General features: G+C 37.3%; 3 protein-coding genes across 3 annotated transcripts; 2 read left to right on the forward strand and 1 right to left on the reverse strand.

Moving 5' to 3' along the window:
* The first annotated feature begins 4,754 nt into the window (after positions 1 to 4,754).
* ACA1 (alpha carbonic anhydrase 1) lies at positions 4,755 to 7,074 on the forward strand. The gene is made up of 6 exons (XM_021434002.2): positions 4,755 to 5,082; positions 5,202 to 5,416; positions 5,572 to 5,678; positions 6,170 to 6,272; positions 6,507 to 6,689; positions 6,773 to 7,074. The coding sequence occupies exons 1-6, from the start codon at positions 5,013 to 5,015 to the stop codon at positions 6,902 to 6,904; spliced, it is 810 nt and encodes a 269-aa protein (XP_021289677.1). The 5' UTR covers positions 4,755 to 5,012; the 3' UTR covers positions 6,905 to 7,074.
* A 477-nt stretch (positions 7,075 to 7,551) lies between these two features.
* LOC110420620 (uncharacterized) lies at positions 7,552 to 9,433 on the reverse strand. The gene is made up of 2 exons (XM_021434001.1): positions 8,274 to 9,433; positions 7,552 to 7,935 (listed from the first exon to the last, which is right to left on the reverse strand). Exon 1 carries the CDS (start codon positions 9,269 to 9,271, stop codon positions 8,423 to 8,425), a length of 849 nt encoding a protein of 282 aa, XP_021289676.1. The 5' UTR covers positions 9,272 to 9,433; the 3' UTR covers positions 7,552 to 7,935; positions 8,274 to 8,422.
* A 9,627-nt stretch (positions 9,434 to 19,060) lies between these two features.
* Positions 19,061 to 20,561, forward strand: LOC110420511 (Glutaredoxin family protein). The gene has a single exon (XM_021433859.1). It carries the CDS (start codon positions 19,096 to 19,098, stop codon positions 20,263 to 20,265), a length of 1,170 nt encoding a protein of 389 aa, XP_021289534.1. The 5' UTR covers positions 19,061 to 19,095; the 3' UTR covers positions 20,266 to 20,561.
* The last annotated feature ends 6,683 nt before the right edge of the window (positions 20,562 to 27,244 follow it).

A 27,244-nucleotide genomic window follows, 5' to 3' on the forward strand; every position in this document is an offset into this window, starting at 1 on the left:
CTAGCACTATAAATAAAATGCTCCTCCAAACCATTTGGGGATCATTCTGATACTAAGAGGAAGAAGATTTTTAGAGACAATACTTACAATACTTAGAAGATGAATTTTCTACTAGCTTATCAAAAATTTACAATACTTAGAAGTCCGTTTGGTAACTATAAAATAAGTTGTTAAAAGAAAACTTTTTACGTGTAAAATATTTTACAAAAAATTTAATATTTTTTATTATTTGGATAAATGGTTGAAAATATTTTCTATTGTTTGGATTGTCTTATGAAAATTATTCTCCACTTCATTTTCAAAAAACAAATTATCTTCAAAAATTTTCTTAAAAAACATTTAGAAACATTATAATCTAAAAAAAATACCTTACTAATTTAATTAAACTCAACAAATATTATCCAAACACAATAAAAGAAAAGGAAAGATTCTCATGTTAAAAAAACTTGTTTTTGAATGATTAATTATGGTTAACTAATTTTGAGTAAAATCAATTCTATTCAACTCCTTTTTCGTTAACTTTAATAAAACTTTTAAAAGATTTTGATGATAGAGTGGTCTGTCAGAGCTCATTCTATCCTTTATTTTTGTTTAGTAGGTTTTAGAGCTGAAATAGCATCTACATTTCAATCAAACATTTGAGATGAAAGTACAAATCTAGAAATAAAAACCCATCTGCCCATAAAGAAAAGGAAGGTAATGAAAGAAAAAGGGAAAAGGAAGAGAGCAAGAGGTGCAGGCCACTAGTGGCCACTATAATTGCACACACACACACAGACAGAGACATAGTTTTGATAGCAAAAAAAGAGGAAGAAAGAGAGGAAAGAAGGAAAGAAAGGAAAGATTGCGAGTCAAGAGACTTATGATGCTGCCAATAATGGTAGGAGGAGGAATGAGAAGCAGCAGATCAAGTGAGAGAGAAAATAGATTAGAATAAAAAGGGCTGTGACACAAAAAAAATGAGAGGAAGAAGAAGGATAGGACAATAATATAGAAAGGGAGTTTGTGTTTCGAAAATTGTCTTACACCCTTTCAAGGCATAAGACAATTTACGGAGTCTATTGACTTCGTAAAAAGTTTTACTTTCTAAATGTATTTTCACTAAACCAAACACTCAAAGTTATTGAAAATATTTTTTAGAAAATATTTTTCGTGCTTTCCAAATGGACCCTAAATTGATTTCGATGTGCAGAAAATTGTTAATGGAATTCTATTTTTATAGAGTAAAAAGATCCTAAGGAGTCCAATAACAATTGCAAAATAACTCTTCCAAGATTATAATTCTATTGTAAGATACTTCTTCAAAGATTATCATTATTTTGCCTTTTGGTTGGGTAAGCATAATTCAAATTTAGCTTGAATTGCAAATCTACCAAGGTATATTAGGTTTCTAAAATATTACAGAAAAAATTTGCCAAATAGAGTGCAAGTAAATATCGATGTATAAATTTCATGACTTGTCCACTTGTCACATCCAAAATCATATATGAATAAGTCTTGATGGGGCATTTGTTGAAGGAGAAAAATTATTATCTAATGACATGCCACCAGATGGACATGATGGCAACATTAAAGATAACCATTTAATTAATTATAAAATAATAAATTTATTAGTTGAATTATCTTAAAGACACATAGTTGGACCAAGTAGAATTCACCTATGTGTCATATACATTTTCTCTTGAGATGATTTAAAGATAATATTTAAATTAGACTAATTAAAATTTAATTATTGATAATTTAATTTATCTCTAGATAAATCAAAATAATTTAGAGACAATATTTAAATTTTTTATTGATTAAAATTTACCAATTGATCATCTAATTTATTTTTAAAATTTTTGATACTTTGGAGATAAAATTAAATTTGATCATTTAATTTATCTCTAAATAAATCAAGATAATTTAGAGATAAAACTTAAATTCGGCCAATCAAAATTCAAAAAATCAAAGTTTGGTCAATCAAAATACTATTTATGAGTCATCATAATTCATACCTAATTAAATTAAAATAATTTAGCGATAATTCAAATAGACTAAATCCTCAAGAAAATCTCTTATCTAGCACTATAAATAAAATGCTCCTCCAAACCATTTGGGGATCATTCTGATACTGAGAGGAAGAAGATTTTTAGAGACAATTTTCGTCAGGTCCTTTGAAGATGAAGTTCTCAAGACTCTTAAAGACAAGATCGTATCCAAGATCAAGTTCGAGTTTGAACTCTTGAAGACGAAGTGGAGAAATTAATCAGAGGAATTTTAAGGATTATAGACTCGCATCAGAGCTTTGTAATTTGTCTCATAAGGATAAACATAAAAGTCTAAAAGGAGTTTAACATTATTATCCAACTAGGTTAACAATAATATCTGACAGTAAGTAAAGAAGTGGGGGCTAATGTATATTCATATAATTCTCTAGAATATTTCCTAAGATTTAAGAAAAAAGATATGATGGAGCTGTTGTTCCATCTGCATTAGAATTCCCAATCAGGAAAAAAGTATTAGTATGATTTACATATGGTCCTCTCATTGTGTGGGCTAAAGCATATCCCATATGTTGACCGCTTAACCTTTAATGAAGAATCCTATTTGTTGTAGCTTCTGCTCTCACCACCATTCTCTGTGGCATTCATTGGGTCACTTGTCTCTCACCTTTCATTCAGCCGAGAGCTTCTTATAGTGCATTTGTGGACTTGAGAAATGGAATCTGATCCTGCGCCTTTAAGCAGGCATTTTCTAAAACTGGACAAATCTCTGACATATCTAATCCTAAAGCCTTTACATAATTTGCCCCCTTTAAGCTCTTTCCTTTTTGTTCAGTCTTAATCATGTAGCATAGAGTCATGAATGGTACCATAACGTTTTTCTTTTTCCATAAATGGTTTAAATTATTGTTATACACCTTAACTTGTGATGCAGCTTCTCATTTTCATTTGTCTCTCTCTTTGTATATTCTTTTGCTACTACTTAATGCCATTGTTTCATATATTCCATTTCCCTTGTATCATGTGCCAAGTTCTTAATATAATCTTTTACTTACTGATATATTATTCCCAATGTAATTCTGTGACAACGTAAAGGCCTAGTTGCCCCCCCTTTTAAATTTAGACTAAAATCGCAATTTGGCAGATGTTCTTTGGCTTTGTTCTTTATAACAGCAGGAAATTTGTCTTTTGTAATGTCTGTTCAAGTGAAAATTATTTCTGCCTCTTCAGTGCGGGAGCAGGAATTAGGCCAGTGTTTATACTTTAATATTCTTCTTCATATAGGCCATTAGCTGCAGCAAGCCAGAGACTGCAAAAGAATTGTAATCTTGACAATCACATGTAAGTAGGTTTGGGGTTCTACCTAAGCATTTCTTGATCATGAGCTTTATCAAGGTTGTACAAAGAAAACAAAACTCTCAATTTAAAGAATAAAAAAAAAATAAAGCCTAAGTAGCCTATTGGTGGGTTCCAACCACTCGGAATTAAACCATGTATACAACAGGGGGAGGTTGTATTTGGCTCCCCGGAAAAAGGAAAAACAGAAGATTAGGCAAAGTTTGGGTGACTGACTGATGGAATGCCTCTTTAAATTTGGCCCATACCTTTACCATACTCAATACTACATTTTTTTAGGCTTGGTTTTTGATCCTTTCTTTTCCTAGGACCAATTAATGGTTGATGCCCCTAGACTGGTCTATGTTACACTAGCTGGGAGTGGAACTGCTCCTTTTAACCCAAGGATACTGACTCTCCAACTTTAATGCATTTTGTCTTGAGTCTCTTGGACCTTTCTAGTGATCACGGCCACCATTAATGATTTATAATAAATAACAAGATAGTGGAGAAAAACCCCTTTTGTGCTGAGATGCTGGGACCAAAATTGGTGTTTAATCCATTAAACAATTGCTGTTACCAAGTGTTTGGCAAACAGTTTAATTATGCAACTGATAGGTGAAATCTATATAGCTTTGATTGTGTTTCATGAAACCATGCATGCTTCTTTTCTATGGTTCATTACTTAAAGTTTTTAATAATTTTTCATTAATAATATTGCATTAAATGGTCTCTAAAACAAGAAAACAGGTTGAAAAGATAGAACAATTACATCAACTTTATTAAAGAACTCTTTATAGAGGAGAGAATTTGCTGGGATACTAACCTTAACTTTTGCTCTGAAAACAAAAAAGGCAACCTTCCTTTTGGGCAACCAACCAAAATTCTGTTTTATCATAAATAAGGCCTTCCCACAAAAACAAAAGGTATAATCTGCCTTCACCAAAACCCATAAGATTTGTGGTCAGAATAGTGGTCAAGCTTTCGGCATGCTGCACCCACTCAATAGTGCTGAGAGCTGCATGTGTTTGTCTTCTGAAAGAGATGGTTAGGAATTATTCATAATTCAAAGGCCTAGAAATTTGGTTCAATCTATCATCTGCTTAACAGCTGACCAAGCAAATACTAATTCTTTAAGGTCATTTTTATAGACAAAAATAGATGTGATCTGATTCAGCATCCGAATGTTACAGGGCTTGGGTTTAACCCCGTGAACATATTCCATGGGGCATGGGATGTACGAACCTGGGAAATATTTTAGCCATTTCATTGTTTCTTTTTATCCCACATACTCTTTGTCTGCAACTTATATAATTAAATGGACTCGACCTCTAATCGCCAATGTTTGCAGCCTTAGCACTGCAAAGTTGATAACAGACAAGATTCAACTATGTAATAATTTAAGGTTTGACTTGGTTTTGTTTTAATGGAACATGACAGTCGGATATTACCACTCACTGCATGTATAAATAGACAGAGACATACAAAATGCAAGGTGCACCTAAACTCTCGAGAAACCTCTGCCATATTTAGCAGAGAAACTGTCTAAAAATAACAGCTCTATTGAGGTGGCGACTGGAACCCGTAGCCACACGTTGAGCAATAAAACATCGGCTAATATAGACTTTCCTTCAGTTTTCTTCTCTTTGTCAAGGTGAAGGCTGTATAGTGTAAGATTGGCAGCAGTTATTAATGGCCCTTCAAATCTCCTTCTCCGTCTTGGCGCTTACTTTGCTTCTTGGCGTTGCTTCTGCTACTGATGGTATGATCATGTTTCGTTGTTAAGTCATTTGCAATGATCGACGTTCTTCTACCTGACTGAGTTCTTGAATTTTTCTTTTCTTGTTTCTTTCTACTTTTGTTTTGTTTTGATTTGATTAGCGCCTAGTGCAATTGAGTTCAGTTATTCTGGCAACAATGGCCCTGTCAAGTGGGGAAATTTGGATCCAACGTTCTCGGCATGCTCATCAGGGAAAAAGCAGTCTCCTATTAACATTCAGAAGAATCAGACAGTCCCCAACAGAGCCTTGAAACCTTTAGACAGGAATTATACACCTGCAAATGCTACCTTCGTTAACAATGGCTTCAACGTTGGGGTTGGTTGCTAATAATTTTCACTTCGCATTGTTATATAACATATAAAGTTGTTGATCATTTTTTCTTGGTATCGAAAAACTAATGAACAAGTTTAACATCCTTGCAGTTATATGAATGCTAATTAATTTGCTGGTTTGATGAATTCTGGTTGCAGTTGCGTTTCGAGGAATATGCTGGAGAGTTATCTATAGATGGCAAAAACTACTCGCTCAAACAAATGCACTGGCATATACCTTCGGAGCACCGAATCGATGGACAACAGTATGCTCTTTCTCTCTCTCTCTGAAATCTTATGTATTGGGTTGGTCCAACTTTAATCTGGGCCTCAAGATATGCTTCCATTATGGACCCCAATTCACTCTAATGGGCTCTTTCCCAACCCCGAAACTCATGCAAACCATTCCCTCACCCTCTGGATCATCAGATTCTATAATAATACATACATATGGTTAGTTTAATGATTTGAATTTTCTTTAATCATTAACAAGTTGGAAGTTCAATTCGCTAATGTTGATGGAAACAGAATCAATCTAATCAGTGTCAAACGCTTGTTCGATCAGTTTTGCACTTTATTTTTATCTACTTAGGCCTGGCAAACTGAACAGGTTCCTGATCCAATCGCCAGTCTGGTCCGATCCTGACAACACTGTCTTAATATGTTCTTTTTTCTGTTTAATAATATCATAGCTGGAATATGTTTAGTCCCCTCCTTGATACGGTGAAGTTGAATTACATTGGCACGTTTGCTACAGATTTGCTGCTGAGCTTCATTTGGTACACCGCGCAGAAGATAACAGCCTTGCAGTTGTAGGAATACTCTACTTAGAAGATGATGCCGATCCATTTGTCTCTAAGGTAAAGTTCCCATCACACCCGCCAATATTTTGTTGATCCTTTCGAGGAGAAAACCTTACAATAACCTCAAGGAAAAAATAACTCTTCTTCATTAGTAATACTTTTAGTTGTAAGCTTTCAGCCTTCGAGCAAAGGTCTCGAATTTCAGCTGCTTCTGGGTTTTTTTATGGATAACTTAAAATCAAACAAGAAAGCGATGGGGTACTCAATCCATGTTGTGATTTATGATTTCAGCTTATGGATGGGTTGGATAAGTTGGCCAAGGAGCAGTGCAAGCCAGATGAAATAGCTGAAATTCCCATTGGTACCATAGATCCCAAGCATTTGAAGCGAAGTAGCCGCAAGTACTATAGATATGTTGGTTCTCTTACCACTCCTCCATGCTCGGAGAATGTCACATGGAGCATCCTCGGAAAGGTATGTTTTCCTGCACAAATTAATGTATGGAATGTCCAGAAAGGCATACATAGGTACTGAAAATGGCTAATAAACAATTGCAGGTGAGATCGATTTCCAAAGAGCAGATAGCCGCTCTGCAAACTCCGGTGAAGTCAGATTGTAAGGAAAACGCAAGGCCTTGTCAGGCAATGAATGGCCGAAAGGTTGAGCTTTATAATGAGCTTTTTGAATGAAATCATCGTCAGTGAAATTGTGTACAAACAGGGGGGGAAATTAAGCTTGTGTTTTATCATGTGATGCATTTTACGAGGTCCTTAGCCTGCATTACACTTTCCTCCTTTTGAGATGGATGATAGACGAACAATGCTTGCTTTCTTTTTATTCATTCTTATCAATTTCTACACTGAATGATCGTGTCAGCTCTCTATTGGATCTAGGAATAAATTCCCGAATTCCCGGCTTGAAAATAGGCACCTACCTAGCGTTTGTCCTCACTTGTGATGTACATGTAAGTAAGACAATACCGCTGCAATCGTAATCATTAACTACTCAACCTTCAAAAACACATGGGGCAAGGCAGAGAAAAGTGGTAAGAGAAATAGATTACATGGCTCATACTTGATAGCTCGGCTGATGGAGCAATAAATAAGCTGGCGTTGTAGATTCACATCACCCCCAAAATCAGATGAACACTCTGACAGGGCTTTGAAGGGTTGAAAGTCAAATACACTGAAATCCCAACCCTATTTTTCACACACAAAAAAGGAAATGGTAGCAATTTTAAGAAAAAGTTTTATCATTTGTCAGGCTACTTCTTGCTGCTATAATTTAACATGGAAGTATGATGATAGGGGAAAGAGTCACTTTCAAGCTTAGAAAATAAGTGAAAAACGACACTATAAGAAACTAAGATGGTTAAGATTCTAAGCCATTGTACCAAATACCATCCACCTTAGCAGTCAACAAATACCAAACAGAGGGACTGCTTAACTATGACCCAACCCCAAGCGAATACGAGTTTAAAGAAAATTGAATATTAAAGACTGGTGGTTTTGAACACTTGGGAAACAAGAGAAGACTATTTAAACGTAGAAAGGCAAGCCTTGATCAACAACAGATCGGATGATGCAATCTCCAACTTTAGGCACTTCACCCATGAATTTCCTTAAATTAGCACTCATCAACATCAACCAAAGCCTTTTTGGTCATCTTTTTAGCTCTTATGTAACGCTTTTTTCACTTGGCGAAAGTGCTTTCCATCCCCCTGCAAAAAGGGGTTGTGTTTTGTTAATCAATGTTGCGTTCATAAATTCCCCAAAATCATGCTGCCTTTTCATCATAAATGTAGTTTCACTTATTATAAAGTTCAACTAATTAGAAAAGTATAATCCATTTACATTTTTTGTTATTTCATAATTGGAAATTACTTTTTTTTCCTAGATAAATTTTTATTAAAGTAACAATAAAATTTACAAACTGTGCACGCCGAAATCACTCATATCTACAAACCCTTATCAAGTAAAAACAAATCATAATTAAAAAAGAAAAAAAGACAAAAACAGACGGGGAATTGGAAAATGTGTGCCTTTTTTTTAACCTTACCAAACCATTAATCATCATGCCACGTCACCGCAAAGAAAATTTAAACATTAGGCGGGACCCACAAATTACCCAACCACGACCGCAGACCAACACACGCCATTTAGCTATGGCCCACCACTAGTGTAAAAAACAATCTTTTCTTCCACGGTTCAGATTAACGGCTCCGATCTCCTGCCAGACGCGAACCGCTTCATCCCGCCTATACTGACCGGCTCAGGAACCGGTTCACTCTCCGCAATTTCAGGCCCCATAGATATTGCATCACGATCATCTGGCGGCAAACGCGTCCTAATGTCGCTGTTCCTTGGCGGCGACGGCGCTACCGGAAGAGCGTGCAGTTCACGTTCTTTCCTATTGGACCGAAAAATAGCACGAAAACCCGAAAAGAAACCGCCTTTTTTTCTCGTCGTTTTCTCTTGAATTGTTTCTACTTCGGCCGATTTTTGGCGGTTCTTTTTTAGTCGGCGATTCCGGTCTCGCTTCGATCTCACTCTTCCCATACAAGAAACCTTAGGCGAAGCCGGTTCAACAACGGGCGGACCCGATTTAACCGAGCCGGACCTTTTAGGAAACAATCTAGTGTTTCCAGGCTTACAATTCTTCCTGTTCTTTGTTTCAACAAAGCAAGATTTCTGCGGTTTCGGTAATCCGATGATCGAAGCTTTCGATTTCCTCAACGAAAAGCGTTGAGAATTGGAGTTCGAGTTGAGATTAGGGTTAAGATTAGTGGAGTTCGAAACCGAGTTTCCTTTCTGCGACTCTTTCCGTTCGTAGAAAGCGTTTCGATCGAACCAGTCGAGCTCGGCGTCTTTGGATAACCAAAACGATTCTGGCGGGAAATCCGGCGGGATTTCTTCTTCGCCTGGTTTGTCCGCCGTATGGAGGTGGTGGTCGTCGGGATCGCCGTCGGCGGTTGCTAAAGTCTCGCAGACGATTTTGTTGTCGCAAGAGCCGCCGGCACAGGCGGAAACAAGGGTTTCCAAATTGCCCTGTGGCATTGTACGCACAAAGAAAAAAACTTAAATGTGGAAAGAGAGAAAGTTTGAAAGAGGAAGGTAGATTTGAGAAGATTTATATAAAAGAAACAAGTGTTTTGAATGTGGAATTTGATAGAGAGAGAAATAGAAAAGATTTTTTGAGGGACCGTCAACGTTGTTGACTTCTGCTTGCTCTGCTCTCTTTATTTGTGGGCGGGCTTTTGGCAGAGAGAAATGATCTGTTCCAAGCCAAAGTACAGTGAAACTCCAAACAAATTATTTGTACCATCAAGGAAATTGATTCCTACCATTTTTTTTCCCTTTTTTTTTGTTTTTAATTTAAAAAAATTGTAATCATTAACAACAAAGAAAAACCTTATATGTAATTTATAAAAGTCATTAATCCATAATTTAAACTTACCTAACCTACATTTAAAAGGGAAAATTTTTAATATAATTCGTTTGTTTTAGTTGGTATGATTCTCGGCTTGAATTGACTATGATACATGTGATTTCCTGAATATACATATCGTCTGGCCATCTGTTATTGAACCTAACGGATCAATTAGTTACAAACATTAGTTGCAGAATAAATAATATTATATATATATATATGGTCAAGGTTATTGATTTTTTTTATATTTTCTAAAAAAATAAATGAACCCACAGTATTCTGTCTTGCCAATTTGAGTTACAAACAGACTTCATCCATGACGTAAAATGAGAGCCTTTTGTTGACACCCATTTGCCAAAAGCAATGACACAAAGAAAAAGCAAATAAAAAGGGACTCCTGTTTGCTATTTTGGATTTGATTGCTTGATGTTTGTTGCAATTAAGATTGCTGGTAAATATGGACAAATTATATTTTCTCCCTCAATGTTTGAGCTTACGACCATTATCATCCAAAAAGTTCCATATAAATTATTAACGGAATAATGAATTTTTTTTCTATTTAGAATTTTAATTTCTAAAAATACACTTTTACATGTCAGATATATCTGACAATTTATATATTTATCAAAGTGTTATGATGCATAATATTTTAATTCTCTTAATCAACCAAATAAGAGCTGTACTGATTGGGATGATAGTAGAAGGACTGGTGTGACATGTTATCTAATGCGTGCCTCCAATCAATTAAGTCGGTTAATTATCCTAAATCAGGTAGCTAATGGAACATATATATGACACCAACTTATGCTAAAGAATCGCAATTAAACTAATCGAAGATTTCATCCGTCGTTCTAGGTGAAATTTTAATTTATTTTAATCACACCATATTTTGTGATTATAATATCATATATATAACGTATATTATTGCATTTTATATGGTGAACCACTTCTTTAAAGTTTCATATTGTCAACATTTCATTGATGCGATCAAGAAGGCTACCAACTGATTGTATCTTCTATAACTTTTTTCCATTAACTAATGAAGAAAAAAGTGTAAATAAATTGGAATTTTGATTGGTGTGCATGCATTTCATCTTTTGCCTCATAATAATTTAATATTTCTATAAATGTAATTTACAAGATTTTGTCTTTTTTCCTTTTTCTTTTTATGCTACGTTGTTATTATTATTTTCAGCCAATTGAGCAGCTCATGATTGGTTTAGGTAATGTGATAGTTGGGGTAGGAGGAAAGCTGGAGCTCATTAGGTTGATTAATAGACAACAGCCTCGTAACAAATCTCATATATGCTTCTATATATGATTCCTTTCGTTTCCTACAATCACTCTTCAATATTTGGGACTCCAAGATTAAATGACACGGATGGGGAACTCACACATGCATAAACTACATTTTTTTAATAAAAAATAAAATAAATGGATTAATTATTCAGACGCCTAAAAATTGAATACTGACAAAAAATGGTCACTAAAATTTGAATTTAAAATTACTTATACTATCAAGGTGAACGAGGAAATAATAAATACATATATTATAATTAATCGTTTTGGAAATCACAAGGAGAAGAGTCCATTCCGAATAGCTAGCCCATGCTTTTTTGTTGTACGTAAGTGGGAATGGGTATCGAAGATTTTTAATAAGGGATAAAATAAAAGGCGTGAAAGCATGAACTTATATTTGGGCTCCCTATTTAAGCAAAAATCCTGAAACTAGGGGGAAATGTCCTACATGCATAGCAAATTGACAAGCAATTAGCCATGTGATGTGTCCTTTCTTGGAGGTTCAACATTATCTGGAAACACAAGCATCCAGCAAATTCACGGATCCCAGTCCCCTGGTATTAACCTTTCGCAATGATACCTTTAACATCAAACATGGCCACCATGCCAAGACTTCCTTTTTCTCTATGCTGCTGTGTTTTTACGTATGTATGTATGTATGCCCCTGCCAATTCCCGCGGTTCCGTTTGCAAAGACAAAAATCGAAGAATCATCTGACTCCCATATCACTAGGTTCATGAAATAAAATAAAATAAATATTATTAATAATATTTTATTTATAGTTTAAATATTATTAATTTTAATTAAATTTTTTGTAATATATAATTAAAATTAAAACTTTTTATTTTATTTTTTTTATTTTCCCTTATAGGGGTATTTTCGTTTGATTAATTTTAGAAGCTATTTCCCACTCATGAAATAGTAAATAACAAGAGAATTAAGATTAGCTAATTTTGATTTTAGATGATTTTAAGAGATTGCAGAGGAATGATTATTCCTTGAGCCATTTAACAACCAAACAAAGGAACAAATATTTTTTAAAAATAAAAAGAGAATAATTTAGCTATTTTCCAATCAAACATGCTACCCACTATACCATCGCTTATCCTCTAAAAACCAAATCATTTGGGGACGATTGAAACCAAAAACTTACATACATATCATCGTCTATCTGGTAATGACATCTCTCTGAGCCATTGTTGGGTCACTTTCCTTTGCCAGTTGCGTGCAGAGATGGAGGTGAGTGCAAAACTGTGTTGCTGTCAATATTACGGAAAATTTTGGTGATGAAATCAACGGGCATGGCCCTAAAAACCTGACTTTTCTTCTACTAAATGCAAATCAGCACTGCCGTTGGGTCAGCCTTTCTCATTATGCTTTAACAGTTGGACTTTACGACTTTTGGTGGAGCATGATTTCTTTGTTTTTGGGTAAAACAACATGTCATATTTCACTATCAAATGATCAATGAGTAGGTAAATTGGGTGTTAATTACTAAACTTAATTTTCATTTTATGTAAAAAATACTTAATTGCTTAATATCTTTTGACTTTCAACCCAAAATGGCAGAACTAAGTAATATTTTTTGATGATGTATAAGCCATTACTCTGATGTTTCATCCACCTAATTTGTTTTTTCATTTCAATTATTTCCATGTCTTTATATGGTGACACAAAATTTTGGGATTTTCTTTCTTTTGGAGCTTAAGTCAATAATACTTATAATTTTAAAAGATGTTTTCTCAATTATAAAATGGAATTCTCCGTTGAATTTCGTTGCTAGCTTCCAGACCCTTCATCAAGTTCACACCAAGATTCAAAACACTTAGGGACGCTACAATGATCTAACATTTGACAATAGGAAAAGTTAATGGTTATGTAGAGTTCATTGCTATTTATTAACAACGATATAGTTTGATAACATTTTTCGTCAATAAAAAATTAATTTTTGTTGAAAATACTTTTATTTGATGGAAATGTGTGGTCCAAAATTTCATTGAAAATCTTCAATTAGTAGTATCTTCAGTCAAAAATAAAAAAATCCCATCCGTAATGACATACAACAATTATAAGATGAAGACTAACATGACACCCAAAAATATATAGTAAGCAAGTGTGCTGTTCTCACACCAAAATTGTCATTTCACTGCAAATCACCATTACTCCTATGATATTGCAACATAATGTGTTTATTAAGGGTAAAAAAAAAAAAGAGTTTCGTAGACAAAATGTCTTATTATATGAAAACAAAGTTTGCCAACGAAATTGGGAAGCTGCAAGCATAATTCTGGTTCCTAAAAGTTTAGGGTTTAGGGTTTTTTTATCTCATAATGTAACGTAAATGTACTAGTTTTCCTTACAGTATAGAGGGCTTGATGGGACTGGGATGGTTAGTAATTAAGGGAGAATAGAACCAAAAAATACAAAAGATTTTGACTGTTTTAATAAGATAAGAAAAAAAAAAAGTTGTATGAATCTAATTAAAGGAGAATAAAACCATGGCTTCTTTATCTTTCTATGTCCTTTATTTCTATGGGCTCCGCCACCCAAAGCAAAGCCGCCATGTAAATAGACAAATGGCCTTTATTTCGGCGGCCATCCTCAAGCTTCTAGATGATCAAACCTTTCTACCCAAAATCTGCTGTCTGTTACTACAAGTACGGGCCAGCAAGCCAAAATATTTAATAGTAACATTTCTTTCTTGTTTTATAAATAAAGAAAAAGGATCACAATCTGTTGGGAAAGAGGAAGCTGCAATAGCAAAATTGAATAGCATTTCATGTTATTGTTAAGTACGTTTTGGAGATTTTGAAATTTTAATAAGATCACATATCTATATATAAAAATCCCACGATTTTCTTGGAATGTAGTGATAGGGAAAAAAAACACTATAAAAAGAAGGGCAGCGCTAAAAGTTTTCTAGAAGATTAACTGGGGAATGAGTTCCCATTGGCAAAATTCAAATCAATAAAGAAGGTCGAGTAGTGGAGGACCACAATGATCTTTTTTCTTGGCATACTACTTTGATTAAATCTTTTTTGATCTCTATCACAATTAACTAATCATGTGAATAACGTAGCAATATTTAAAATACTTTTTTTTTGTGGGGTCTATTTACGTTGTGGCGTTGGGAATGGAACAAGCAGTGGGTCTAGGGTGTAGGTTCTAGGAAGACCCAATCTGTAGGCCTAGGTTTATGGGCCTATGTTAAATTGTGGACTTACTTGGGTTTGGTGTCCACATGCATGTCCAATTAGACAGCTTGATCCATTTCAGAAGACGTTAAAAAGGCTACTTCATGTAGACCTAACCTTCGCTTTAATTTAGATTTGGATTGGATTTTTCAATGGATTAATGCTGCTTTTATGTTATGTTTTTAATTAAATCTGGTTATTTTATTAAATATCATGAAAATTAATACAAAGCTTTAACTAGAATTAAAGGTGTAGCTAGAATCCCATCGGTCGATCGATTCAATCATAGAGGGGGGACTCCATCCCACTTGAACCGATCAAACAACGAAACCAATCTTTTTTTTAAAAAAAAACTTTTAAGGGGTGAAATATCTATTGTACCCTTCATTAAACCCCTTGATTCATTTCCCCTAACTGGCAGCCCCTTTCCCTAATAGATTCCCCCAAATTAGTTTCCCTCCCCATTCCCTAAGCCTTGACTCTCCTAATCAGCATCTCCCTTACTTGTCACCACTTGACTGACATTAGTTACCATCATTGGCACCGCTCCAAGCAGCAGCCACCACTTCCTTTAATCTTTGCTGCAACCTGCAATCATTCTCGGTAATAAGTTAATTTTTATTCCCAATGAAATCTTTGGCTTTTAATGTTTGGGATTTTTTTTTTTACTCAGTCATTGTGCTCATTACTAATGCATTAATAAAAAATATCTAGACCTTATATTTTTACTTCAACCTTTTTGGCTCAACACAAGAACTTTACTTGATATTGAACATTTCAAAGAGCTTAATGTTTCGATATTATGTTTGGGAATTAATGTTTGGGTATTCAATTTAAATGATTAGCAATATGTTAAAATTAATTATTGGAATTAATATTTGGATACTATTTTTTGTTGTAGATGTCAACTAATGAGAAAACAAATTTGGCAACTAGTGAGACCCCAACACTAACACCATTTACACCTCACATTAGTGCTAGTGCTATTGAAACCAACAAAACATGTGAAGTTGTAAGCAAAGTATGAAAACAGAGGGAAACACCTTAGTTTACATCAGCTGTGTGGGTTCACTTCACTAAATTTGTTGATAAGAATAGTAATAACAAGGCTAAATGTACTCATTGTGGTAATGAATTGTGTGCTAATAAAAAAAATTAGAATATCTTCATTGAATAATCATATGAAAGTTTGTTCGAAGTAGAAATTGGTCCATGCTAGTGAGAAGAACAAGCAAATGGAATTAGTTTTTACCTTGAGAGGAGATGGATTGGGTAGTTGGAAGTTTGATCAAAAGACAATTAGGAGAAGTTTAACTAAGATGATCAGTTTAGATGAATTGCCTTTTAGGTTTGTGGAAAATCAAGATATAGGAAAAACATAAATAAAGTATGTCTTAAATTTCGCATACAGTCACGATAGCCTGTTGCTAGAGATTGTTATAAGGTTTATATTGATGAGAAAACTCAAATAAGAAGATTGTTAAGATCATATCCTAGTAGAATATGTCTCACTACTGACACATGGATTTTGATATAAAGAATTAATTATATGTGTCTAATTACCTATTTTATTAATAATGATTAGAAGTTACAAAAAATGATTTTGAACTTTTGTCCCACTACTAGTTATAAAAGTGAGGCCATTAGGAAGGTAATTAGTAAATGTTTACTTGATTGGGGGATTTAAAAGATTTTTTCTATCATTATTGATAATGTTAGTTCAAATAATGTTGCCATAGGACATTTGAAAAAAAAAATTCAATGTTGCCGAAACTAGTATTTTAAGAGGTAAATTTTTTCATGTGAGATGCATTGCTCATATTATTAATCTTGTGGTACTTGATGGATTGAAAGATATCAATACCTCAATTGCTCGTATTAAAGGAGCAATGAAATATGTTAGACAAGCCCTTACTAGATTAACCAAGTTTAAAGAGTGTGTTACTGGTGGGTAAGTTGAGAGCAAGTGTTTATCGTGTTTGTATGTGAACACTAGATGAAATTTTACTTTTTTTACATTGGAAATAACTTTGAAATTTCAGAGAGCTTTTGCATAATTTGAGTTATGTGATAATAGCTACATACCTGAGCTAATGAGGTTGGGAGATGGAGTGCCCACTGACAGAGATTGGGCAAATGTTAGGAGGATTTTTTGTTTATTGAGAGAATTTTATAATTTAACTTTGAATATTTCAAGCACATCTTAAATAACTCTTAATTCTTTTCTTGATTCCATTTTTGACATGTATACCACTTTGATTGAATAGCAAAATTGTGATGATGTTGATTTACAGTCTATGTCAATTAATATGAAAGAGAAATTTGAAAAGTATTGAGGGAATATGGACAAAATGAATTTGGTGTTGTTCACTGTCGATATATTTGATCCAAGGCAAAAGCTTTCTTATGTTGAATGCACTTTGTTAGAAATGTATCCTTATACACAAACTTCAATGATGTTTTTTTTTTGGTGAGACATATAATTGATGAGTTGTTTTGTTGTTATAGAAATATGTTACAACCTCTATCTCATGTTGGTGAAAGTGGTCAAAAGTGTCCAACATCATGGGACAAGGCGCTAATGATGGTTGTAGTGATAGTGTTGCTTCAACTTTGACTAGTAAGGACACAAAATGTATTAAGAAAAGATTGGATAGGTTCAAGAAGCACTGATTAAACACTAGCTCAAAAGAGCTGAAAATAAAATTGGAGAAATATTTATCTAAGCTGGTAGATAATGAGGGTTGATGATGATGAGTTTGATGTTCTCATATGGTGGAAACTCAATTAGTATAAGTTTCCTACACTTGTCGTTATTGCTCGTGATGCATTGGCAATTCCCATATTAATGGTTGCTTCAAAATCCACTTTTAGTACTAGGAAATGTGTACTTGATGCATGCAAGTGTTGTTTGACTTCTAAGGTTGTGCAAGCACTTACTTATGTTCAAGAATGGTTACATAGATTGGCACGTTGTGATCCAAATTTGATTGAAAATGATTTGGATGAGCTTGATAAACTTGGGATTTTGGTAATTATTTTATAGTTTTATTTGTAATTTACTTTATTAGATTTGTCAAACATTGCATATGTTTAAAGATCAAATTTACTATATTTGTTATTTTATTTTTTAGACTTGACAAATATTGTATTGGAAACAATAACTGATTCTGAGCCTGAGTTGGACTAATGTTTTATTTCTATTGGTTATTTGCACTTTTCAAGTAATGTTATCATTTGTTATTTTGCATATTTACATTACATTTATAATTTATTTAGGTTACCTTATCACAATAATTTACACTTATCATATATTTACTTTTAACCTCTTAAGGGCATGCTCTTCAACATTGTTCAACCGGAGTTGGAGGTCTCTTTTTTGAAATTTAGTAATTTATGTTGTGGCATTTCGAGATATGTAACTTTTAATCCAAAATTAATATAATGAAGGAGATCTCTTTTTTGCTTATTTATTGTATGGAAATTAATATTAATTTCTTTGTGATCATATTTAATTAATTGGTTTAAACTTACAGAACTTTTGAAGCTAATGTTTATTTATTGTATAAAGATTAATATTTATTTATTATATAATGATTAATATTATTAGCTATTTAAAAGAAATAAATAGAACCAAAGAACAACATATATCTTTAGAAATAAATGGACCCTAAGTAACCATTTACAAAGAGTTATATAAAAAAGCGCAAGCCATACATAAAATATTCCAAACCCAAACCCAACTATCAGCCCGTTTAAAACAATTTAGGGTTAGTAGGAAAAAATCGATTGAACCAAGGTTAGTTTCCATTGACTACAATCGACCCCTTGCTCGTTCGATTCGATTAGTTAGAGAGCAAATTTTTTTTGGTTGGTTCTAATCAAAACCGAATTGAACATTGATTAAACTAAATCTTGCTCACCCCTAGTCAAAGCATATCATACAAACGAGAACTTATAAGGTTCTATCAATATAAACATACTTAAAAATGAAATTTATATCATAAATCATATCATCACATAATGAATATCTCACTAAAAATTTATGAATTTTGAAACAACTCACACCATAAACATAAAACATAAAACAAAATCATCATCACAAAGGTATGTCTCCACCTCTGAAAAGTCTTCAAATAAAAAAAAAATATTAAAGCACACTACATAATATCAACAACTTGAGAGTCCTCAAGAGCAAAACAACCAATCACAATAATAGCCAAATTCCAACATGTCCAGATTAATAATATGGATGAAAAAAACCTTATTTAAATTAAAATTATTTACCAAAATGAAAAGCTCACACCAGACCAGACATCACACCTCCACAATGATAACTTTTGTTATGAACTGCTAAGGATAAAAATCTAAGTGTACATATTTGATGAATGAATTTGTTTTGAGTTTTTAATGAGGAAAGTATTTTTATTAGATCATGATAAATACTTTTATTTACAAGTTCCAAATTCAATTTTTATAAAATGTTGATAATTACAATTTTTTTTTCTGCTTTGGCTGTCGTTTTACCTTTTTTTATTTTGAATATATTTCCTTTATAACCAAAAGTTTGTTGACTATTTTAAATATTAATTAAGCATGAAAAATTTAAGGCTAGGAAATTGGAGGTATCACATCTAGTAATAGGCGTGACAAACTCAAAGAGAAAGTCAAAAAGGATGAAGAAGCAAACAATCTGCAGGTCAATGGGTTACTAAAGAGAAAACAAAAAGATTAGGGGTGAAAACGGACAACAAAAAAACACAATCGCAGGGGCTTCCGACAAAAAATTCCCATGATCAAGCCCACAATCCCACATTCGAAAAAATTCGACCGTTGGGGCCCGTTCCCAGACAACCAACGGTTACCATTCGAAACCTTAACTCCCTCTCTCTCTCTCTCCTTCCTTTCAAAACAGAACAGACAACTGAAAAACAAAGAAAACTTCCCCAAAAAAAACAATGGGTTGTGTTTCTTCAAAACTCGTCAAGAAAGAGATTAAACGAGAAATTCTTCTCAACAATGGCGGCGACTACGTCAACCACGTGGTCTCTCTTAAGTCAAGCACTTACGGAGTCCTTAAACTCGACAATGAACTTCAACAACAAGAAGAGGTTGGTATTTCAGAGACAAAGAGAGTTCAGAGATCGCCTCCGCATGAAGAGCCAGAGGTAATCAATGCTTGGGAACTCATGGAAGATCTTGAAGAAGATGGAACTATAAAGAGAAGCCCGAAATCGCGCGTTTTTGCTAGAGGGGTTGGGCAAAAAGATGTGAGAAGTCCATTGAAGTTCTTGAATCAGATTGGTTCTCCATTGAAAGTGAAGAGGTTTGGTGGGAAAGAGAATAAGGGAAGAGTTGATGGGAAGTCTGATTTTAGCCCGAAATCGATATTGAGAGTGAACAATTCTTTGGATGGTTCGTGTAAGGCGGTGTTGAAGTCGAGTTATCCAGTGAAAAGAACAAGAAGTGAGGGCTTTGAAAGTGGTGATTCAGGGATTTCGGCGCGGAGGAGGAGTTTTAGTCCCTTGTTTGATCCAGAGCTTGTTGCTTTGTACGAGAAAGAGTTGTCCGAAGAAGAGGAACAAATCAAGAGGATAATTTCACCAGAACCAGAAATCAGAAAATCGAAGAAATCTCAGGATTCAAAGGCTATTCTTCAAGTTTTTGAGGAAAAATGTCCTGCTGCTGGAGAAAATGCAGTTGTGATTTACACTACAACCTTGCGAGGGATTAGAAAGACTTTTGAGGAATGTAACACTGTGAGAGCCATTATCGAATCCTATCACATCCAAGTGTTCGAACGAGATATATCGATGGATTCGGGGTTCAAGGAAGAGCTGAGGAAGCTAACGGGCACAAAAGAGGTCAAAGTTCCTCTTGTATTTGTTAAAGGAAGGTTGATTGGGGGAGTTGAAGAGATTGTGAAGTTAGAAGAGGAAGGGAAACTGGAAATCTTGTTTGATGGGATCCCAAGGGCGATCCCCGGATGTGAAGGATGTGCTGGGGTGAGATTTGTGATGTGTATGGAATGTAATGGGAGCTGCAAGGTTTTAGATGGGGAACAGAAGAAGATAAGGTGTGGTGAGTGCAATGAAAATGGGTTGATACAATGCCCTATTTGTTGTTAATATAAGTTCAATTTACACTTTTGGATTCGTTTTGGGATTTCCACTAGGCTTTGGCATATATCTATTGTGAGGCTGTAACAAGGATTCTTGAAGAATTCCCTTTCTTTCTTCTTCTGTATTTTGGGATTTCCACAAGGTTCTAAAGTGGGTTTTAGGCCTCAGTGTGCTGATGTTTCCGATTGCCTCCTTTGTGAACACTGGTTGGTTGATAGATAATGGTCTCTACCGTATTTGAACTGATATTTCTCCTTCCATAAATTATATAGCATTACATATTGGACTTGATTGCTTTTTAATTCATGCCTTGTCCATTTATTTGTTTGAATTAGCATCACAGAAGTGAAGTATGCTTTGCATATTCAGCTTTAGTAAAATTTCCAGCCCTTTATACTCCTCAAGAAAGTTTCCGTTTGCTGCCTGAGACATATGTGAGAGCAGTCACCTTGCTTAAGCTTGAACAATATGAGCTAAATGGCCTTGTATGAAAAGGTATAAAGCCACCTACTCCTACCAAAAAGCTTGTTCCTTGCAGTTTATTAGTACCATCATACCACGCAACAACTTTTTGCATCCTGACTTTGTAAATTGAGATTATAAGGATGGAGTACAGGCGAGTTACCAGCTTCCCAGTATTAAGTTTCTACATCCTGTCATTCCTACTGTGAAAGCATAGAACATCAAAGCCAAACTCACCAATGCTGATTTGCTTTCTTCACCACTCCATCTCTTGTTCACAGACTTTTAATTTGTAAACAGGCTGCATCGCCTTAAACATGGCGAGCAGCGATTGAATTGCATGAGCTCAAGCGGTAGCTAAGTACATCAATGTCTTGGTGCAAAACGGCAGGCCAAGCTGCTGTAATATTAAATCACAGTGCGGAAAAATCTGGCTGTCTAGTTAATTTCAATTGTAATTATGAAACTACACAAAAAAAATAAAATAATATAAAATAAAATTCTAATCCAAACTTCAAATTGGTAAAGAGAACAAAAAGATTAGCTTATTCTGGAGATTTCCAATGAGGAGAGATGATCAAGAGAGAATGAAAAATATGGTGTACAACGAAAAATTGCACCAAAAATCCAAAGGGAATTCAAAATGAAAGATATGGTGTAATGATTAGGGATGATTTATCAAAATTTATTCTAGAGATGTCACGATCATAAATTAAATACCATTCTTAGATGTTATGTATATGTTAGTATAATCAAATATCATGTCAATATAAATAATTCAAAATATTAAATTACATTGATATTATTAATTTTAAAAATTAAAAAAATGCAATTTTTATAAATTATTGTCCAAACAAAAACTAATTATATAATTTGACTAAAATAGATCATGGACTACAAAATTGGAATAAGAGAGATTGATACACAAGGTCATAACAAATGGAAGATGAACAAAGTGTCACGGACTGCAGTTTAGCGCATTGGAGGTGGCCCGAGGGTGTTTCGGAGTGTCAGTATATGGGAGAGTATTGTTGGGAGAGAACCCACAGTGGATAGCAGAAGGCAGGTGCAAGGTGCCCAGCAGGGGCGCGCAGCACAGGCCCTAGGGAGAGCCAGCCCGCACAGAGCCAGGCAGACTGCACGCGGGTAGCCCAGGCAGGCCAGCCAGCACAGCAGGGGTGTGCGACACGCAAGCCCTCACAGCATGGGTGCGCAATACGCAGGCCTGGGGTGCGTCGGCCGGTATAACAGGGGTGCGCAGCACGCAGGCCCACACAGCATGGGCGCCTGGTACGCAGGCCCGGGGCGTGCCGGTCCGCACAGCCCCCAGACAGACTACTTGCGCACGGCCCATGCGCACCAGCCAGTCAGGGCCCAAGCACACAACCTGTGCGCGGCCCAGACCCACCAAGAGACCAAAGATGACACCGACCCACTACACCAGCTCTTTTAATGGTTTGAGCTGCTGGAATTTTAGCTTCCCTCATAAAAATTCTTTTGGAAGGAATTCTTTTGGAGGGAATTCTTTTGGAGGAAAATTGGCTATAAATAAGCCCTTGTAGATTGTGTAAATCAGATCATTCAATACATTCTCAGCTTTTCTTTTTCACTCTCAAAAAAATTCTCTAGCACTTTCCTCTCTTCTCTCCCCTTCCCTCTTCTGCAAGTGTGCTTGTTGACTTGAGGCATACTGTGTGTGTGTGCGTATGCCAGCTGACCAGAAAGCAGTGTGCTGCTTGTGGGTGTGCTGAGTGCTTGCTGGGCTAGTGCTGAGCACCAAGGCTGACTTGGGTTTCGGTATCGGGATAAGGGTCGAATCCAAGGCCGCATGGTGGGTGGTCTGAAGAACCGCCCCGTGATAGTTGGTATCAGAGCGATTTGCGATCAGCTACGAGTTTGCCAATTTTTGGACAATTTGCAATTCGTGTGCGCACCACAAGTTGCAAAAGTGTAGGAGGTGTTCGGAAGGGAGATATGGCTACTAACGGGTCAAGCATGCCGAAAGACACTATCGAGGTAAGGGAAACGCGTGCCGGTCGAAGGACGAAGTCTACCTCCCGTGATTTAATTCCTAGTCTAGACGCTAGACTGTCGAGAGTGGAAGTGACAGTGGGCGAGATGCGTGATCGCTCGATGTGTAAGAGGAGCACATGGAAGAGCTCCATGCTCGGATGAGGAGCTCAAAGGGAGGTCTAGGAAATGGTGAGGGAGCCCTTTGAGATGGTGACTGAACGAAATGCTCAGCTTGAGAGCGTGTTGGAAGCCTTGAGGCGTGAGCTGGGAGAATTGAGAGCGGAAGTACGTACGGTAAGAGTCGAAGGCGGCCAAGAGGCTGCCGCACGCCCCGAAGTGAGGTTAGAAGTGCCTAAGTTGAGAGAATTTCGAGGTCGGAGGAATGCCAAGAAAATTGACAATTTTTTCTAGGGGCTAGAGCAATACTTCAAAGCCACCGAGATTGTGACGGATGACCGTAGGGTCATTGCGACATCCATGAATTTAGGAGACACGGCACTGCTTTGGTGGAGGAGGCGGTTCGATAATAGCGTCGATGGAGTGTAGGTACTCACGTGGGCTGATTTTTAGAGTGAGTTACGAAAGAATTTTACTTGGAATCACGCCTGGATGAGCGAAGAGGCAAGCTGCATCGGCTATTCAACGTGGGAATTTGGGAGTATATAAGGAGTTCAGTAAATTGGCCTTGCAAGTGGGTGACTTGGGAGAAGGAGGCTCTCTTCACCTTCATGGATGGTTTGAAACCATGGCTAAGCAGAGCTGCAGAGCAAGGCGTGCAGGACCTCACTCAGGCTATGGCAGTGGCAGAAAGCTTAGTCGATTACTCACGGGCAGACAAGGATAAAGCCGCACCACCCAAGCCGAAGGATAAAGGCAAGGGCTGGGCAGACAAGGATAAGTAGTCCAAAGACAGTGGCAATGGCAAGCCACAATCGAAGTGGAAAGGCAAATCGGCATCGAAGGGAAAACCTTTCAGAAACAAGGAGGACAAGCCTAAGAGCTACTTATTGTATAACGAACAGTATTGGGTTCGAGATTGCCCGAAACGCTCAAAACTGGTGGCTATTGCCTCGGAAGAGGAGCCACAATCGGACGAGGCAACGCGATTGGGTTCAATGCTGTTGGGAATAGTGAGCAAGGTGGGTAATCGAGCCAAGGGGCTCATGTACGCAGGCATGATTATTACGGGACATTTGGGTGGAAGCTTTGGTAGACATCGATGCTTCAATCTTTTCATGTCCGAGCAATGCGCCATTAAGTTGGGTATTAGAGTCGATAGTGCAGGCGACTGGTAAAAACTGTGAACTCCAAGAGAATGCGCATGAAAGGCATTGCCAAGGGGATTGATGTGTAGCTTGGACAGTGGCATGAGGCTATGGATATTGAGATCATTCCGATGATGAGACTATGATGTAGCTATAGAGATCGGATTTCTGGATAGGATTCAAGTCGTTCTCATGCTGCACAATGACTGCATTTGTGTTTTGGATCAAAAGGGTAGTGTGTAGTGCCGGTTAGACGGGGCACGCTCAGTCGACAAAAACACTGTCTGCCAGGCAATTGGCTAGGGGTGTACGCAAGGGTGAGCAGACGTTTGCTGTAGTGTGAGCCTAGAAGACACCCCCGGTAAAATGATTAAGGCACCGATAAAGTGCTTGAGGTGCTGGAAAAGTTTCGGGATGTAATGCCCCAAAGCTACCAGACCACTTGCCTCTCATACGAGAAGTCGACCATCACATTGAGCTGATCCCAGGGGCATAGCCACCCGCAGGGCACCGTATCGGATGGTGCCTCCCGAGTTGAAGAATTGAGAAAACACTTGGGAAGCGTATTGACGCCGGGTTCATTAGCCATCCAAATCTCCTTTTGGTGCTCCGATTTTATTTCAGAAGAAATACGATGGTTCATTGAGGTTTTGCATCGACTATCAACTCTTTGAACAAGCTGACGGTCAAGAATAAGTACTCGATCCCTCTCATAGTAGACTTGTTCAATCAGCTAGGCAGTGCGCACTGGTTTCGAAGTTGGATTTACGGTCCGGGTACTATCAAGTGAGGATAGCTGTAGGAGATATATCAAGACTACATGTGTGACTCTATATGGGGCGTTGAGTTCTTGGTTATGCCGTTCGATTGACAAACACGCCGGTAATATTCTGCACTTTAATGAACAAGGTACTACAACCATTTCTCGAGAAATTTGTAGTTGTTTACCTTGATGATATTTTGTCTATAGCCATTCGTTGAATGACAGTTGAGCATTTACGGCTGATTTTGAGGCACTTAGACAGCATGAACTATATGTAAAAAAAAAGAAATGTTGTTTCGGTTTGCATGAGGTGCTTCCTAGGGCACATTGTGGGAGATGGTAAAATTTGGATGGACCCATCTAAGGTGAGCACTAACAGAATGTGACTCGCCCGCCAAGGTAAAAGAGCTGAGATCTTTCCTTGAGTTGGCTAACTACTATCCCAGTTCATTGAAGGGTATTCAGGCAATGCCGTTCCACTCACAGACATGTTGAAGAAAGGTCAGGCGTGGAATGAAATGCAGTGAGCCAGCACGCCTTTGATCGACTGAAACGTGCAGTGTGAGAACAATCGGTGTTGGGACTGTCGAACCATACGTTGTTGTATGAGGTGCACACAGGCGTAAATTACTTTACCATCGACGGTGTACTAATGCAAGCCGGGCATCCGATTGGTATGAGAGTCGAAAGTTGAACGATACCGAGCAACGGTATACGGTTCAGGAAAAAAGATGTCGACAGTGGTGCATTGCTTGCAGACATGGCGGCATTACTTATTAGGGGCTAAATTGTGGTGCGGACCGATAATGTGGCACATCTTACTTCCAAAGCAAGAAAAAGCTAAGCCCGAAGCAGGCTGGGTGGTAGGATTTCTTGAAAAATTTCAATTATGAGTTGGAATATAAGCCGATCAGGGCTAATTTAGTGGTCGACACATTGAGCAGGAAGGCTACGCTAGCTACCATCAGTGAGATGCGCACAGAGCTGGTGCGCGCATTTGGGACGGCATGTTACGCTACCTGACAGCACAATCCATACTTGAGCACGCTCGACAGGCAAGACCAGGCGGTTTTGGGTGAGCAAGGGGCTAGTGTACACCAAGTGCAACAGGATCTATGTACCGTAGCACAGGGACTTGCGGAAGCTACTGCTGAAGGAGTGCCATGACAGCCGTTGGGAGGGGCATTTGAGGATGCACCGAACGCTGGCGTTATTGAGAGTCGACTACTATTGGCCTAGGATGGAGGATGATGTTGAGGGCTACATTTGAACTTGCTTAGTGTGCCAACAGGACAAAGTTGAGCAGCAGAGACCGAGGGGACTGCTCAACCCGCTGACGGTGCCGGACAAACCTTGGACAACGTGAGTATGGACTTCATCATGGCGCTACCCAAGACGGATGGGTTCGGTAGTATCATGGTAGCGGTGGACAAATTTTCGAAATACGTTACCTTCATACCGGCAACAAAGGAATGTTCATGCGGAAGAAGCGATCAAGCTATTTTTGAAGCACATTATCAAATATTGGGGGTTTCGCACACCATCATTAGTGATGAGATGGCCGGTTCATCGAAAAATTCTAGATCGAATTGTTTAGGCTACTGGGGTCTGAATAGTGCTTTTCCACCAGCAACCACCCCAGACGGATGGGCAGACTGAGCGGGTGAATGCACTACTAGAACTCTACTTGCAGCACTTCGTGTGGGGCACGCAGTCCGACTAGCCAAGGTGGTTTGACATAACACAGTTTTCGCACAACCTGCAGCGCAGTGAGTCCACCGGCCAAAGCCTGTTTGAGATTGTAATTGGACAGTAGTCGCACACTCCTAGTCCATTGCTGTGGGCTATACTAGTTCCGCACCAGCCGCGTACAAGACTGTCGGAGCTGGAAGAGTAGGGACTTAATCCGAGCATGTATCCATAAGGCCGTCAAGAGGGCAAAGAAGTGGAAAAAGTGGACAGATCAAACCTGACGGGAGGCTCATTTCAGTGAGGGGGACATGGTGATGGTAAAGCTACATCTGGTTTTAAAGAACAAAAGCTTACACAAGGGCCTTGTTCGAAGGTATAAGGGGCCATATCTGGTGGTCAAGAGAATCGGTAAAGTGGCGTACAAGTTGGACTTGCCGCTCAAGTTGAAAGTGCATCCAGTATTCCACGTCAGTATGCTGAAGCCTTACCATGCGGATGAGGGGGACCCTAGCCGAGGGGCGAGCAACAGGGCTCCATTGGGCATTCGAGCAGCGTACGACAGAGAGGTAGAAAAAGTGCTGGCCGATAGAGTACTTCGACAAACAGCCACATGCCCCAACATCAGTACCTAGTGAAGTGGAGGGGATGCCCGAGAGTGAAGCTAGTTGGGAGTTTGCGAAAGACTTGTGGCAGTTCCGAGATCGGATCGATGCCTTCCACATGGCCGAGAGGACGTTGTCAACTTAGGTGGGGGAGGGTGTCACGGACCGCAGTTCAGCGCATTGGAGGT

Source organism: Theobroma umbraticum, unplaced genomic scaffold, assembly GCF_002168275.2.
Source record: "Theobroma umbraticum cultivar Fairchild unplaced genomic scaffold, ASM216827v3 scaffold_86.0, whole genome shotgun sequence".
Lineage (NCBI taxonomy): Eukaryota > Viridiplantae > Streptophyta > Magnoliopsida > Malvales > Malvaceae > Theobroma > Theobroma umbraticum.